The following is a 16,308-nucleotide window of genomic DNA, read 5'->3' on the forward strand; positions in this document are numbered from 1 at the left end:
AAACAAAATCGAATGCCTCTCTTCAATCTAGCCCACATCCTCACAGAGAAGCACTCTGCTCGTCGCCTGACTCGCCCCCACCAGGCCACTACCCCGCCCGGCCGAAGCCCCGCCGACCGGCGACGCGCGACCGCGCAGATCAGCCCCACCACCGTTAGACGGGAGACGGATACCGCGACGGCCGACCTCTCCGCCTCCGCGCCCTCCTGCGGTCCTGCCCTTGGCCCGTCGGCCCTCCTCTAGTCCTCTTCCTCCTGTGCGATTGTGCCGGCTCCCGCAGACCGCAGTCCCGCGTCCGGCGTCCCGGCCGCCCCGGCCCCCTTCCCTCACACCACTGATCATGGGGCTACTCAGCATCATCCGGAAGATCAAGCGCAAGGAGAAGGAGATGCGCATCCTCATGGTGTAGGTTCCCTTCAGCCTCCTTTTCCCGTTTGATCCCATATGCATGTGTTCCCCATGGTTCTTGGTTTCCTTTGGATCTGGTGCCCGTGCCGTCGGTTTCCTCAATTGTCTGGCATCTGCATTGATTCATGATGGCTCATGCTATGTTGTGTTCTGCGGGGTTTGTCTCAGAGGCCTGGACAACTCGGGGAAGACAACCATCGTTCTCAAGATCAACGGGGAGGACACCAGCGTCATTAGCCCAACCCTCGGATTCAACATCAAGACCATCAAGTACCACAAGTATGTTCCCCCTTCTTCCACTTCCTGTTTAATCCAATTTGACTCCAATGCATATGCAATTATGCATAATGACATATAATTACTTGATTTGGAGTGGAGTTTTATGTTAGGCTAAATACCAAATGGAACATCATGGTTTACATATAAAGGCTACACATTGATTTAGTTGATGCGAGTTAATGCTGTTAGTTGTCTGTTGGAGTTTAGAACCTTTAGAAGTTTTCGCCTTAGTTGCGATTGTTTAGTGGACTATCGTGTGCACATACGTCTGATATAATGTGGTAAGAATCATAGTGACACATTTTTCACGCCCTGTCTACTACATTATGGTTAATTTCTTAAGCAGCATATTATAGTGGGACCAATCTGCAGAGAGTAAATCATGTGATAAAATTTGTCTATTAAAAATATTAAGGCCAAAATTCAACCATGCTTCTGTATATCCCTCACATGTTCTGCCATCAGACAAACAGTTTCAATTTTTGGATGGAAATAAAAATTGCATAGGTCAGCAATATGATATCTAGTTTTGCATCTTGGTTCATACAAAAGGAGACTTGGTTGGCATGTTGAGATTTTCCAGTCAAGTGCCATCAGTTGTGCCTTGGAATTGAGAACCTACAGCACTTCCAACTTAGTTGAGATAACCTATGGAGTATGGACTCATTTAGGTGTGCGTTCATCTGATAAATGCAGTGAGGACTGAGGACCAACCAAAACTTTTTTTTTCTTATGCTGATTTCGTTGCTGTTAATCTCTTAAGGTGAATATTACAGTAGACCACTGTGTGAAATAAATTATGTGATAAAAGGGTTTACAAAGATGTGAAGACAAAATTCAACATTCCTTCTTTGTAGCCGTCACATGTTCTGCCAATCTGCCATCATAGATGAACAATTTGAACATTTTATTTCTCTGTTTGTAGAATAATGATAGTGAAATACAAATTTATTGGTAGCAAGTTGATAGTCCAGTTTTTCATGTCGGTTCATGCAAAATGGAAACTGGTTGGCATTTTGTGGCTTCCTTGTCAAGCTACCTAAAAGCTCTGCTGCAGGTGCATTTTCATCATTTGAAGTGTTCAACTACTATAGGTTTTCAGTGCACAGTGTTGAACTTTAGGAACATTCAGTTCAGCAGAAGCATAGGCAATTTTCAATCAGTGGAGATTTCAGCCCCTGTCATTTTCCAAATACCAGGCATAGCAAATGTGGCAATCATACTTTTTCTATGTTACTGCAGATGTGTCTGATTAATTATTTAAATTTATTGATTACCTTAGATACTCTTTGAACATATGGGATGTTGGAGGACAGAAGACGATCAGGTCTTACTGGAGAAATTACTTTGAGCAGACTGATGGGTTAGTTTGGGTCGTTGATAGTTCAGACATAAGGAGGCTTGATGATTGCCGTGCTGAACTCCACAATCTCTTGAAAGAAGAGGTATGCTATTACCTGACCTCTAAGCTATGGTGATGAACTGGATTTGTTGTAGTTCTATATCTGTTGTATTAAAAAAAAATGCTCCTTCAATGCCATGGAAATATGACTGATATTTACTGTTTGCTATTTGGATTGAAATGATAGAGGTCCTATAATTGATATAAATGAATAGTGCACATTTACTTAATGATAGAGGCCGCTTGGTTAATGAACTGGGAAATAGATATTTTTCTCTCGATGGTATCGAACTCTATGCCTTTGTGCATAGAAGTTGTATCTTTTGAATCTCCTTGTTTTTAGTTTGAAATTGTACTGAAATAGCATTTCAAACATTGAGGGTCAAACCACTAAGAAAGTACAATGCCATGTGTTTGGCAGTAAAGAATACTGTCTCTTTGCCACCATAGGCTAAAATTTTACCTATTCAGAAAGTGTTTACATCGTTGATCCTTACGATATTGATTTTCACAGAGACTAGCTGGAGCTTCATTGTTGGTTTTCGCAAATAAGCAAGACATACAGGGAGCTCTAAAACCAGCTGAAATTGCGAAGGTAAGCAAATTTCAGTCATTCATATGTATTAGAGACATGTTTCCTATATTCCTATGGTTATTTACTGTGTGAAATCATTGTTAACTTGTACTGTGCTTTGTGAAATCATTGTTAACTTGTACTGTGCTTTCCCGGTCCTCATGTTTGACAAGATTTTACTTCAGTGTGGGAGCAAAAGGATATGCCAAATTGAATTTAGTTTTATCAGTTATGCTCAATTATGGATCTTCTGAAGCATCCAATTTCAGTGTGTACTGGGATAGTTGCATACACTTGTACTTTGTAGATATTCTGCATTTTGTTTTCTTATAAATTATATTTGGTTTCCAGTGTATAGTTCTCTTCTGGAACAGCTGATTAGATGCTACTTATTTGTACATATTTTGCATTTTGTTTGCTCATAAATTAGATTTGGTTGCCAGTGTGTTCTCTTCTGGAACAGAGTCACCCCCCATCATATCCACTGATTAGATGGAAATTGTCATGTGGTCCACAGACAGAATTGAAACATTCATGAAAAACCAGATTCTGCGTGTAAATTGGTGTAAAAGAAGCAACTGTAGTGTTACAAGAATTAGGATTTGTAATTGGGCATAATTGGATGAATACATCTTTGCTCTCTAGAAATAAGCTCGTGCTATTATTGGCACTATGTTGCCCCAGCTATAAGCAGTAATTAATTTGCTCTGCTTTTTGTTGACGTTGACATGGAGAAACTTAGCATTGTTCCATCAAGCAGCGAAGTCAGTTAGGGCCTTATCGTGTTTTTATCATCAATAGGGAGTAGTTAAGGTTAGTTTTAGTCTGTGACTAACAACTTAGATCAACAAATTTGCCTTTTGGTTTCATCCAACCTATGTCACCTAACAAAACCTCAAGTGCCATGGAGAGGACTCTCCGTGCACCACAGTAGAGCATCATTGTTTTTTTACAGCTTCCTTCTGTATGTGATTAAATTCCAAGATTAATATTTTATCTGCTCAGGCTGTTGTTTCCATTCATAGGGTTATGGTGTGGCGCGTAAGGACGGAGATGGTGCTTCAAATGGGTATATGTGGTTCTTCTCTAGTCTAATTTAATAAACTAAATGAAAAAAATAAAGGAAGAAATTATCTATTCAGTTTATTAAGTTAGACTAAAGAATAACCGCGGGTATCTATTTAGAGCACCATCCCCACCCTTAATGCGCGCAGCTAACATTCCGTAGTCAGACCTTACATTCTTGCTGTATAACAGTCTGTAAAAACAAATTGCTACCGCGTAGCCAAAGGGTAACAGGGCCTGAGATTTCCATCGTAGTTGATAGCATGTGGTTTTCGTACTCCATTGTGTTTGTGCTGCCAATGCAGAAAGTGCTGTTCCCCATCTGAATTCGTTGTAGTTTTTTCCAAGGCAGACTTGATTCACCTTTTCCTCCCCTTTCAGGTTCTGAATCTGGAAGTGATGAACAGCAGCAGGCACTGGAAGATTGTGGGCTGCAGCGCTTACACTGGAGAGGGGCTTCTCGAGGGCTTCGACTGGCTGGTCCAGGACGTCGCTTCTCGGATCTACGTCCTGGACTGATATTTGTAGCTTCGATGCACTGATGATATTTGTAGCATCGGTGCTTGTTGTGCCGTCGTTGGGAGTGCAAAAGTTTGTTAGCGCGTCGGTGCTACGCTAATTTGTCATGCCTGTACTAATCTAGGCATCGTCAGCAAAAGATGCAATTCTATTGTGCCAATTTTTCTCGCTCTAAATCAGCAATGCTAGATTTATTTAATTTATTGAACTTAGTGTGTTTTAAGAACTAAAACAGAATTGAGGAGCCTGTATTGTATCGAAGCGTATCTTCTTAGATCCGTGTTATACGTACATTTGTAGAACTTCTCAAATCTGTTATATCCCTGTATTTGTAGCATTCTCGAGAGTTTACGGCTGATATTTGTGATATTAGATATTTGTATCAGTAGGCAGCAGATATTTGTATAGCACTATAGCCGCAGCCAAAGTTATTAACGAGTTCAAATCAAACACGGTAACAGAGCAATTTCAGGCAGCAGATATTTGTATAGCACTAAAGCCGCAGCCAAAGTTATTAACGAGCTCAATCAAACACGGTAACAGAGCAATTTCAGATCAGTAGATGCGAACAAAAACCTTGCTCACTCTTCTCTCATTTCATAGCGGAAAGTAACCAAAGCGGACAGTAACATCATCGAACACGGGGGTACCAACACCTAATCCAAAGGTTCAACGGACACTAACACATGGGTAACTCAGAATCCAACGGAACGGTAACACGATACTATAGATAGATAGATAGCTAGGATAACTTGGCCGAAGCCAGGGTGGGCCCACACAATCAGTTCCTCCAGTTGCCGCCGGAGTCACCGCGGTTGCCACCGTAGCCGCCGCCGCCGCCATAGCCGCCGCCGCCCTCACGGCGACCGCCGTAGCCGCCGCCGCCGCCACCGTAGCCACCGCCTCCGTAGCCGCCTCCTCCCTCGCGGCGCCCGCCGTAGCCGCCGCCGCCTCCTCCGTAGCCGCCACCCTCACGGCGGCCGCCGTAGCCGCCGCCACCGCCTCCGTAGCCACCGCCGCCGCCGCCTCCGCCGCGGGACTGGGCCTGGTTGACGGTGATGTTGCGGCCGTCGAGCTCCTTGCCGTTCATGTTCTCGATGGCGTCGAGCATGGACTGCTCAGAGGAGAAGGTGACGAAGCCGAACCCGCGGGACCTCCCCGTCTCCCGGTCGGTGATGACCTGCAGAATCACATGACGGCGGCGGCGTCAGACGGGACGTACGATTCGAGCGAACGCAGATCCGGACCAAAACATGGCAGATCTATTGAACGACAACAGGGATCTAGCCTCACAACACCACGAAGAGGCCACGGAATTAAAACCCAGCGAGAACGAAACGAAACGAAACAGACCTTGGAGTCGATGACCTGGCCGAAGTTGGCGAAGGCTTGCTCGAGGGTCTCGTTGTTGGTGGCCCAGGCGAGCCCACCGACGAAGCAACGGTACTCCACGTCCGCCGCCGCCATATCTCCCCTCCACAAAAACCCTAACGAACCCTAAACCGAGGACGAGGACTTGGTAAGAGGGGGAGGAGAAGCCAACCCACCTCTGAGAGAGCACGGGGGAGCACGGGTGCCCTACCCCGCGGCTTTATAGCGCGACGGGCGCGACGGGCGCCGTCGTGATCGGATCGGGCGGCGACCGCGCGAGGAGCGGTCCGAGCGGAGGATAAGGATCCCGAGGTGGGCCTACCGCACCGGGACCGGGAGGGTTCCCGAGAGCCAGATATTTTTGCCGATGGCGTGATGGATCTGCAAGCCGACCAGAATGGAACGAGCTGGGCCTGGCTACACCACCATAGAGCTTAGCTGGCCCAACCCTTGTCTGTGGCCTGTGGGCTCTGGGCTGTGGGCTGTGGCTGTATTGTCCTGGAAAAGGTCTTTTCGACCCCTTAACTCGGGATGGTCCGATTTACTACATCCCTCATTTGCGTTGTTTTGATTCTCTTCAACTATCAAAACTCAGTTTTGATGGTGGTTTTGCGACCTGGCGCCACATCGGAGGAGGTAATCTTACAGGTAAGGCCTTGTTTGGATGTTGTCGTATTTACTTTAATCCATGTATGTTGTTGTGGATTGGAGTGAAATTTAGTTAAAGTTCCACTTCAATCCACCTCAATACATGTGGATTGATGTGAATACGACTACATCCAAACAAGGTCTAAAAGTTCCGGAGGTAAATCGAACTAGAAATATTTAAAAAATATTCAAATATTTTTTACATGAAAATGCAACTACAAATCTAAAATTTTGCTTACTCTTATGAAATTCATAGAAAATTTCTTTTAGCTTGGACTTAGAAAATTATAAAACCAGTTTTTTCTAAAACCATGCATCATCTTTCTTATGGTGAAAAGGGGGTGTTTAATTCCCCGCCGTGCATAGCCACGCCTCACTTGCGGCGCGCCATGCATTAAAAGTTATTATTTGGTTTCAATGCGGCAACCATGACTTTTTCAGTGCAAAACCATGTCATAGGTACGGCGGGCGTTTTTCGCGCTGCAAAGTGTGGTGACACTATAAAAATGCTTTTGTTTCTCTCTCTCTCAATTACCTTGCTGTGCTGCTAGTATTTACTGCTTACAGCCAACTCATTAGCCTACCCAATATACAAGTGTAGCAAAATCTTGGAATGACTTTATAATTTGGAATGGACGGAGTACAATAATAAAAATGATTTACAGATTATGTGAAACCAACAATGAACAACCTTCATTTGTTGTCACTTGGAAAAATCACCGAACGTGTTCACGTGCTTATCGATCTGCCAATTTATGTTAAAGGAAATGAGAAAGAATAAAAGGTACGAAAAGCTCCTAATGCAAATGTAAAAAAAATGTGTAGAATTCAAGATGTATTTTAGAAGTAAATTATTGCAAACCGATGGAGATAGTCTTATTTATTCCTTCAATATTTTTTTTGGTGGTTGGAAAACTCTATAGTCTTAGAGAAAAAAATGATGGGCCTCTTGGAGATGCCCTAACATGGCAGATGATTCTAACTTTATAAGGATAAGGAGAGAGGAAAGTGAAATATAAAATGATATCATAAAACAGAAAAATAATTCTGTAAATGCGAAACAAAAACAGGTCCTACCGAGATTTGAACTCGGGTTACTGGATTCAGAGTCCAATGTCCTAACCGCTAGACCATAAGACCTTTGCTGAGAGTGGCTTCCTATGAACATATTTAACTATGAAACTTCTCACAACCCTGCTTTTCAGAAAAGTTATCAGCTCACGTTCTGTGTCTCTCTCTCTCTCCCCCCCCTTTCTTGTCCTGTGTGATTAGGGAACTGGTTGATGATAAGATTTATTGCTAGGGCTTTTCTTAATTCATTTCAGATGTGTAAAATAATTTGCCTTCGCTTGTGCTATTCAAACAAAGCCAGCTGTCTAACAAAGTAACAGCATAAAATGCAGTGTCGAAAATCCTCACAAAACTTTCAGGAAATCCGGTTTTCCAATTCTTGTGATCCAAATAACCAAACGTGCAAGAACGCTATCCGTGCTGTTTGGATCAAAGATCGTTAACACAAATGTAAAAGGGAATCAATGAATCACGTACGCCGGGGTTAATGGAGGAGGATGGAATCGCTGTTTGCTTGCTGTATGCCTTGTTTCATCGGTGTAACGGAACCGCACACACGCAAGATTTTGATCTCCCTCGCCGTCGCCGGCGGCCGGGCGGCGTCTCTGCTTGGGCACCCGCAACCGCAACCGCAACTGCTCCCGGCATGCGTACTGCCTTCGCCGTTTGCATTGCTCTCGATCTGTTCGCTACTGCTACGGACAGGCGCAGTCGTATCCTCGTCCTCCGCGCCCAGCATTCGCCAACCGTCACTGCTTCTGTCACTGCCAATCATGAGCGACATGTGGCAGTGACCCGTCGTCGTCTCCTCACACGGTCACACCTACGACTACGAGGCTACGAGTGCCTACAGCAGCAAGCCAGCAACCACAAAGATTTCTCAGAGGTTCCTCGTCCACAGGTACCCTTCCATCTCCTTCCCCGCGGTCGTGCCTCCCTCCAGTTGTCCCAGCACCGCGCAGCTCCCCCACGTCGTAGAGCACACCGGCCGGCGCCCATGAGCTGGAGCGGCCGTCGACATGGACGACACGCAACAACCGCTTGAGGAAATGCCTCCCTCAGTTTGAGTGGATACAGGTCCCGTGGCGCTGCATCTAGGTCCAGTCCGAGCTGCATTCCGAGGACAATCGCAGCAAGCACCTGCACCTCGGCCCCCCAATCCATGAACCCATGACCAGCTGCCCCTCTTGGTTTTCTTCCTCACCAATGACTAATGGGCCAATAATATGGACACATTCCTCGTACTACAGGTTTGAGGTCCTACCCGTCTTCAATCTAGCTTGGACTTGATATTATTGGTCGAGAAACATCTTGATGCTTTATATTTGAGTCTAGAATGGGCTTCAGGACTGTGGTATTGGAGAATTCTGAATCAAAGGTTTCCAAACGGAGGCAAAATCCAGGAAATTTGACAAATCTCCTTCATCCTAATCCACCATCCCATAAACAAAGGGGGCACACCACTTGGAGGATATAAGTAGCGCTCTCAAGAGCTAGTTCAATCATTTGCTGTAAGTATTTAGCTCACTGTACTGGTAACTAGATAAACTTCTGCTCCCCAAAATAGTACTCTAGGGGTACTATCAGAAATACTACTCTCATGGCCGTCTGTTTCAGAGGTGGCGGTAATGTTAAGCCAGGCTTATAGTTATAGAACTGATGCTCCAGTTAAATGAGCATAGCCTAAATCAAATACGCAGTTATGCTCAAGGCCACATCATGTTATTGGGACTAGCAACTTGATTGTTTGCAATGACTTCCAATATTATGCTAAAGCTATTTCTGGTTAGCTGGATATTCTGAGTTTGTACTTAAAGTTTGAGACTTAAGTAAAATGTATCTAAACAAATGAGTTTGCATCTAAAGTTTGAGGCTTGTATTGTATCTATGTGTTTTTTCTTCGGAACTCTGAAGACCAGATATATGTGTAATGTTTTCTGTTTCTAACTGTATGCGAAGTCTAATGAAAGCTTGCCATTTATTTGTAGTGTTCAAGCCTGATAACAGGCTACCAAAGATTGAGCTCTCGATTTTATTTTCAACATTGGAATAGGTTCTCAATCACCTGAACTTAACAGTAGAAGATAATTGTGATGTATGACCTGTCAGTAGCATGTCTATTTGATAAACTTTTGCAGCCTCCGAAATCTAAACCTATGGTGTTACCTGTTATGATCAATCAGAGGATCACAAACATATGTGCAAAGATGCACAAACTGAATGCAAATACTTTGGGCTGTGTTACTGTGTATTCTTTTAAACCATGCTGCTGCCCATCGACTGAAAATTTGCTCATCTTCAGTCGCAACTTCTCTCGCCACCGACAAAAGCTTGTGTCCACCGCCATTTTCCCTTGCAAGGTGGCGTGTGTTTGATTTATTAGGCATGGTACTCGATCTGCCATTACCTTACGCTTTCACCAAACAAATAGTCACTCAAACAAATCTTATCAGTTCTGGGTCAATTTATTTATTTTCTTTTTTCCTTACAGACCTAATTCGCTTAAGTAAAAACCATTGGTAACTTATCTAAGAATCTGAATTACTATTGCCTTGCATCATTTTTTTTCATCTTATTTCCTGTTTTATTCACACAGTAATCCGGATGTTGCATAAGTTGTTTTACTCATAGTATATGTACTCTAATCTAAATTATTTTCATTTTTCAGCTACTACAAAAGCTATTACGGGTACTGGATTTTGCTTTATTCGACAAGATTACTGTTGATGTTGATTTTGTCTCCGTTTCTTCCTTCTTTTTTGCATCTAGTTCTCCTACTCCTACATAAAACATCTGTAGTGGTTCCTGATCCATGGTTCGTCCCTCATCATAAAGGTTGCTCTTGGAATTTTATTAGTACGAAACCATATGTAACACACATATGGCATACAAATTAAATCGAAGTGAAATGAAACTCTCGTGCAAGATGAATTAAAGTGAAAAATTTATACCCATCATAATCAATTATTTCATACAAATGTTTTATGCCTGTAGCAACACACGGTCCAATATCTAGTAGTCTAGATACACAGTAAAATTTATAAATCTAGAAAAACCAAAAAAATTATAATTTAGAATGGAGGGAGTACTGATTAGTCGTATGATGAATGAAGTCATCATTCTATCAAATTTGAACAATGGACTCATGATACACCACCCTATCTAGAACAATTTGATTTTTTTAAGCAAATACTGTAATAGTGATAAGGGCTTCGCTAGGGAAGGAGCTTTGCCAGGAGAGGCTCTGCCGATGAGGGAGCCCGTGAGGGATTGGTGTGTAAGGGTCACCGCGGGGGAGAACTACGAGCGCCCGGGAGGGCCGCCGTGGCCACGTTGGGGAGGAGGCGCGAGGCCTATATGGAGGAGGCACACGCCCAATGTCAAAGCGGGACACACTTTGAGGGAAAGGAAACTGTTGAAGAAAAATAGGTGCTTATCTATGGGTCTAACAGAAGTAGGCAGTGGGAGGAGAAATTTGTTAGTCCAACAAATTTGGGTAGTCGTAGCCTGTTGGAGATGCTCTAATAAACCAAATGAAATGCGCACAAACAATTTTGTAATTGTAATCCAGTTTGTAGGGTTTTGATGGACTCCACATAGAACGTGATTTAAAGAAAGACACAGAAAAGTTATATTGTGCCATTGGAACAGAGCTTTGGCAAGGGTATGAAGTTACTATTGTGAAATGTACTAGTAAATATTATTCACAGCATTGACTACACTTTGCACTAAGCGCCTGTAGCTCAGTGGATAGAGCGTCTGTTTCCTAAGCAGAAGGCCGTAGGTTCGACCCCTACCTGGCGCGATATTTCTATTTTTGTTTCTGTTTTTCTTTTTAAAAATCTGGGCCCGATTTCCTTTTTTGTTTCCGTTTTCCATTTTAAAATCTGGGTGACCGGCATTGGTGTCTTGTAGTTCTTTTGCTGCAGATGGCGAGCCTGCTGGCACCGAACCTGCATGGAAATGCCCTCGCCAATTTTACAACTCCTATAAGTTGCCTACCTGCAACATGTAAAACTGACCTTCGTTATGACTTATGCAAATCATTCTTTCCCCCTTTTTCTCTCCTTTGCCAGATTATTGAAGTATACTCACTGATTTTTATATGAATGATGAGTACTATAGTAAACATACTAGTAAACATGTCCATACGTATTACGTGATAATTTGTAGATCAAACATTTTTAGATGATTGTGTCATTTTAACTGGTTTTGGAACCAGGCTCTGTACTTGTACTAGACACATTGCTCTAACTTGTACGGATACAAGAGCCATATATAGAGATTTATCAATGAGCATGCCATGCATTTTAAATTTAACTTGGGACACACTTTGCACTGTGCCTATGTGAGGTATCATGGAAACACTTCGTACTATGATAACAAACTAGCAACACATGTTTTTTTACTAGACTAGCAAACATGTTTGTAAAGTTATAATAGAACGATTGTAACTTACAACTTGTTGCATGGTCACATGGACAACTTATTTGCTCCAGGATTTATTCATGTATAATATTATGTATTCCAATACGTCTTAGAATTAAACACTTGCCATGTCATGCTGGACATGCATTGTTCTAGGTTGTATATACGAGCATGAGTTCTGGATCACGTATGGGACATGTAGGGCTATGAGGGCATTATGGGAAGTAAAAATTGGAAGAACCCATTATTATCAAAAAGGTCAATAGAGTCCGTTCATGATGAAATTTAAAGATGGAGGTGTCATCAGCCTCTACCCATGAAGCCGGGGTCCTTGCCCACGTCTAAATTTTTCCCTAAAGTTTGAAAAGAAAAACAACGAGCTCATCTACAAGGCTCGCTGACCTCTTCACTTCTACCCTCGACCGTCACTCTAAGTAGGAGCCCTCGAGATTGGGAGAGTCCAACTCCATGGCAATTCCCTGTGCTTGGTGTTCGGATGACCCTCCTCGTCATTGGTAGTAGCTTTTGTTTGTCAAGTTGCACCAAATATGCATTGCTCTCATCGGATTAGGGTGGGGAAACAAAAAAGGGAACACAAATCAAAACTACCACATCGTTGTGCACATAAATAAAAAAGGATCCAACACGCCTTGCAATTTGATGACATAGATACAAATCAATGACAATCTCACCTAAAGGGGAAAGGTAGGGGATAGAGAGAGGCCAACATGAGTGTCACCATGGTCGTTGACACTATCAACACCTTCACATTGAGGCCCTTGTATCCATTCTTCACTATGAAGGTGCAACTCCCCTCCCTCCTTGACGTCGTCCCATCAGTTGTTCATGACGAGGTTCAATGTGGCTCCTCTCCCACCGCCCTATCGGCGAGGCAATCGACCCAGCCATGGTTCCTCTCCCTATGTCCTGATGCTTCTTGCCCTCCTTATGTCATCTTTGTGTCTACTAGAATGAATTTGATGACCTTGAATTAATAGCTACTACAAAGAAAACTCATCAAAAGTAGTGATATAGATGGCCATCGGGCCGTGCCTGCCCCGGGCCGCGCCGTGCCGTCGTGCCGGCCGGGCCGTGCCATCACCGTGCCTCGTGCCGGGGGTATGGCCCAAGGCACGACCCACGGGCCATCGGGCCGGCCCGAAGGCACGGCGGGCCACCGGGCCAAGGTTGTGCCAGGCCAGTAGCAGGCCTATATTTTCTTTTTTTGTTTAGAATTAGCAAACTACATTTCTTAACAGGCTAATTAGGATGGATGGATGGGCCAACATACCTATATTTTTTTTTAAATTAAAAAGCTATATTTTTTACTAGAACATTAAACATCGGACCGTCGGGCCGTGCCTAAGCCGTGCCACGGGCCACGGTGGCGGCCCAGGCACGGCCCGGTGCCTCGGGCCGTGCCCGGTAGTTGTCGGGCCGTGCCGTGCTCGGGCCGGGCCAAAATGCCGGGCCACGGGCTGCATGGCCATCTATGAGTAGTGAGTAAAGATCCTGATTTGAGGTTTTCGGTTAGAGTTGCTCTAACTTATTATAGTACACTAGCAAAACATGCCCGTGCGTTGCAACGGGAGAAAAAATATCAAATTTATATCTATATCTCTATTACCTAATTATATATATCTATATCTAATAATAAAGAGGCAAAATTTTAGGCTCCTTTTTTCGTCCATCCATGTTTTTTTTGTCTGTTTTCCTTTAACTACCGAACGATGGAGAGTTTCTCTTACCTGGACTCATATATATAACCGCTCATACGAGTTAGAATAACTTGTGTCTAAACCAATATGGAATAAGAGTCCTAATATAAATAGATTCCTCACATCCCAAGTACTCTTAATAGTCAAATAGAAAAGGATAAGAATTATGTTCTTTATTTTGATCCGTTTTCTTTATTTAATTAGATGCCAATCGGAGACAAAAGAAAAATCAAAGTCCTAATATGTAGTTCTTTCTTCTTCTTCTCTAATAATAAAAAGACAAAATTTCTGGTCGTTTTGGATTTTGGTCGAGCCCAACCATTCCCTTGTTTCGATCTAAAATTGGTTTAAACTCGTGTTAGGCTTCCGAGTTAGATTCAGCACATAACTTTTCTTTTCTTTCCCTAAGTCAATTGGACCAGGAGTCCTCGTGCCATAAACAGAAAATAAGCTAAAAATAATAGGAAACCAGATCCGAACAAAGAGGAGCATCGTTTAATTAATCTTTAGACCGGCGGACATATAAAGATATGGTGAACTGAAATTTTCACAATTATATATTATATGGAAAAATATATATACTAAGCGCTCTATTAAGATTAGAATTCTTATCTATGCAGTTTATCACAAGAAAATTGAGTCCGGGTCACATACACGATTAAGTTTTGGAATCGAATCTGTATCGTGAAGTCTGAACGTCTCTATTGTCTGGTAATCGGAGGGAGACGGACCAAAAATGGATGAGCGAAAAAACACTAAAATTTTGTCTCTTTATTAATAGATGTAGATTAGGAGAGGGTCATACCAAAAGAATGAGCATAAATGTTAGCTACTCCCTCCGTCCCAAATTATAAGTCATATCTTGGAGAGTCAAAGTTTTTTAAGTTTGACCAAATTTATATAGCAAAATAATAACATTTTTAGTACCAACCAAGTATCATTAGATTCTTTATTAGTTATATTTTCATACCTATTTTATGACATAAATCTTTATATTTCTCTCTATATTTTTGGTCAAATTTGAAAATGTTTTGACTCTCCAAGATTCTTGGAATGACTTATAATTTGGAACGCAGGAAGTATTTAATATTAGTTATACAGAGGTATATAGATATATATTATTTTAAATATTTATTTTTCTTTATTATAATTTTGTAGTACAATGAATATTTTTTTTGAACAAATTTGGGTTGGCCTTGGTCGGTTGTTAAATATTGGGCCTTTGCCCTAGCCCATGTACGTGTGCCACATTTCTTCAATATGATTAATAAAGAAACACACATGTCCAGGACACACGAACAGGCATGGCCGCCGCTCGCTCACGAAGTTCCTCGCTCACACTCGTTCGTCGGTACGACAGCTGATGCCAGTGCTAGCGTAGCTTGCCTATGCCGCTCACCCATCTAGCCGTTGCTCCTCCCTACTCCTCCTTTCTTCCACCGTGTGCGAATTAGGCCTGGCCAGGCTTCCCGGAGGCAGTGACACAGGCGCACATGGCCGATGTGCGCGGAAGACCTGGCCGGCGACATAGGTGTATCTGGATGCGTGCTTGTGGGGAGGCGACGGCACGGGCACCCGGGCCGGCCAACGCCAAGCTGGCGGCACAGGCGGACCTGACCGGCGATGCAGGCGCCCTAGAAGCATGACCCTCTTTGATGCTTTATCTGATTTTCTTGTTTCGATTATATTTCTTTAATTTTCTCCTCGATCGATTCGTGTATGGATTAACTTGTTTTTGGATCGATATGGTGTTTTTGATTCATTCTCAGTGGTGATGGTCTCGATTTGGTACTCTACTCCTCTTGTGTCTCTCTATTTGTTCCTCTGTCCGGTCCACGATGAGGGGACTCTAATGTTTCGGATTTTAATTTAAAAAATCACATGTTTTGTATTTGTATCCTACTAGCAAAACGTGCCCGTGCGTTGCAACGGGGTATAGAATTTATTATTTGATAATTGTACACTTTTTGTAAAATTTAAATGAGTTTAGTCCAACCTTGAATCAAATAAATATAACCCCACCAAAACAAACAAAACTACCAAACTAATATCGAAAATCACCTTGAGAAGTAATAGAAAAAAAATCATGTCACATAAAAAAAAAATCAGAAATCTTCATGTACAGTGGAGGAAAAGGAGTAAAAAATGATATAAAAATATGTATAGAAATTAAAATGAGAAGAATATTACGTAAAGAAAACATAAAAGCATCAGATGAGGGAACAATTCCATCAAACAGCACGTCAGATCACTCCACTTTTATTGTCGCTCAGTGCAATCCAAAGCAAAACCCGCGGCGCAGCTAGTGACAAAAGCCCACAGCCACAACCGCCACATAATAATACAATTAATAGGTAACGGTTCTCAACATCCTTTCATCATAGCATTTGTTTGAGACATACATGAACAAAGCATATGTAATTCCGTATGATTAAGAGAAAGTACCTTGTGGCCAGCATTGATGCATCACAAGAGAAGGAATAGCCGATGAGAGGGCGATCATCTCCAATCTCGCTATACTCCAGGACAAACTTCCCAGCTTGCTTCACGACGAGTTCGGCCTCCGCCTCTAGGTCTTCATCGGAATCCTCGTGGCAGCGCTTGGCCATCTCAATTCTGGCCTTGGCACGGGGTAGCGAGTACTGTGCAATGTCGACACGCGCCTTGAGAAGCTCCTGTGTGCCCTTGGTGAAGAAGGGGTACTGGATCTGCTCCTCCTCGCTGGTGCGTGCAGCGTGGTTGTCCTCCTGCGCGCGGAGGAGACGGTCGACCTGGCCATCGGCCTCGAGCCGGACCATGAGGGCTCGGAGGCAGTCGTGGCGCTC

General features: G+C 43.1%; 2 protein-coding genes and 2 non-coding genes across 6 annotated transcripts; 2 read left to right on the plus strand and 2 right to left on the minus strand.

The window, feature by feature from the left end:
• LOC8054191 (ADP-ribosylation factor-like protein 2) lies at window positions 35-4,534 on the plus strand. 3 transcript variants are annotated; one of them, XM_021461828.1, is made up of 6 exons: window positions 35-405; window positions 577-687; window positions 1,970-2,132; window positions 2,604-2,684; window positions 3,689-3,732; window positions 4,110-4,534. In XM_021461828.1, the coding sequence occupies exons 1-6, from the start codon at window positions 341-343 to the stop codon at window positions 4,114-4,116; spliced, it is 471 nt and encodes a 156-aa protein (XP_021317503.1). In that variant the 5' UTR covers window positions 35-340; the 3' UTR covers window positions 4,117-4,534. The 3 variants fall into 3 exon arrangements, with proteins under 3 accessions (XP_021317503.1, XP_021317496.1, XP_002464098.2); XM_021461821.1 differs by having other exon boundaries at window positions 46-405; window positions 3,669-3,732; XM_002464053.2 differs by lacking the exon at window positions 3,689-3,732 and having other exon boundaries at window positions 49-405.
• Window positions 4,789-5,818, minus strand: LOC110435783 (glycine-rich RNA-binding protein 2). Its single transcript, XM_021461831.1, has 2 exons — window positions 5,601-5,818; window positions 4,789-5,427 (listed from the first exon to the last, which is right to left on the minus strand). Exons 1-2 carry the CDS (start codon window positions 5,712-5,714, stop codon window positions 5,029-5,031), a joined length of 513 nt encoding a protein of 170 aa, XP_021317506.1. The 5' UTR covers window positions 5,715-5,818; the 3' UTR covers window positions 4,789-5,028.
• On the minus strand, window positions 7,335-7,406 carry TRNAQ-CUG. The gene has a single exon. It is a non-coding gene; the product is annotated as a tRNA-Gln (tRNA).
• On the plus strand, window positions 11,070-11,142 carry TRNAR-CCU. The gene has a single exon. It is a non-coding gene; the product is annotated as a tRNA-Arg (tRNA).

The sequence above is a fragment of the Sorghum bicolor genome, chromosome 1 (genome assembly GCF_000003195.3).
Source record: "Sorghum bicolor cultivar BTx623 chromosome 1, Sorghum_bicolor_NCBIv3, whole genome shotgun sequence".
Lineage (NCBI taxonomy): Eukaryota > Viridiplantae > Streptophyta > Magnoliopsida > Poales > Poaceae > Sorghum > Sorghum bicolor.

Bases quoted from the DNA above. Each gene is read 5' to 3' on its own strand.
- LOC110435783 (XM_021461831.1), bottom strand. From the start codon at position 5,714: ATGGCGGCGGCGGACGTGGAGTACCGTTGCTTCGTCGGTGGGCTCGCC. The intron at 5,428-5,600 runs GTCTGTTTCGTT...GTGATTCTGCAG, and splicing joins GCCAGGTCATCGACTCCAAG to GTCATCACCGACCGGGAGAC.
- LOC8054191 (XM_021461821.1), top strand. From the start codon at position 341: ATGGGGCTACTCAGCATCATCCGGAAGATCAAGCGCAAGGAGAAGGAG. The intron at 406-576 runs GTAGGTTCCCTT...GGTTTGTCTCAG, and splicing joins GAGATGCGCATCCTCATGGT to AGGCCTGGACAACTCGGGGA. The intron at 2,133-2,603 runs GTATGCTATTAC...TGATTTTCACAG, and splicing joins ACAATCTCTTGAAAGAAGAG to AGACTAGCTGGAGCTTCATT.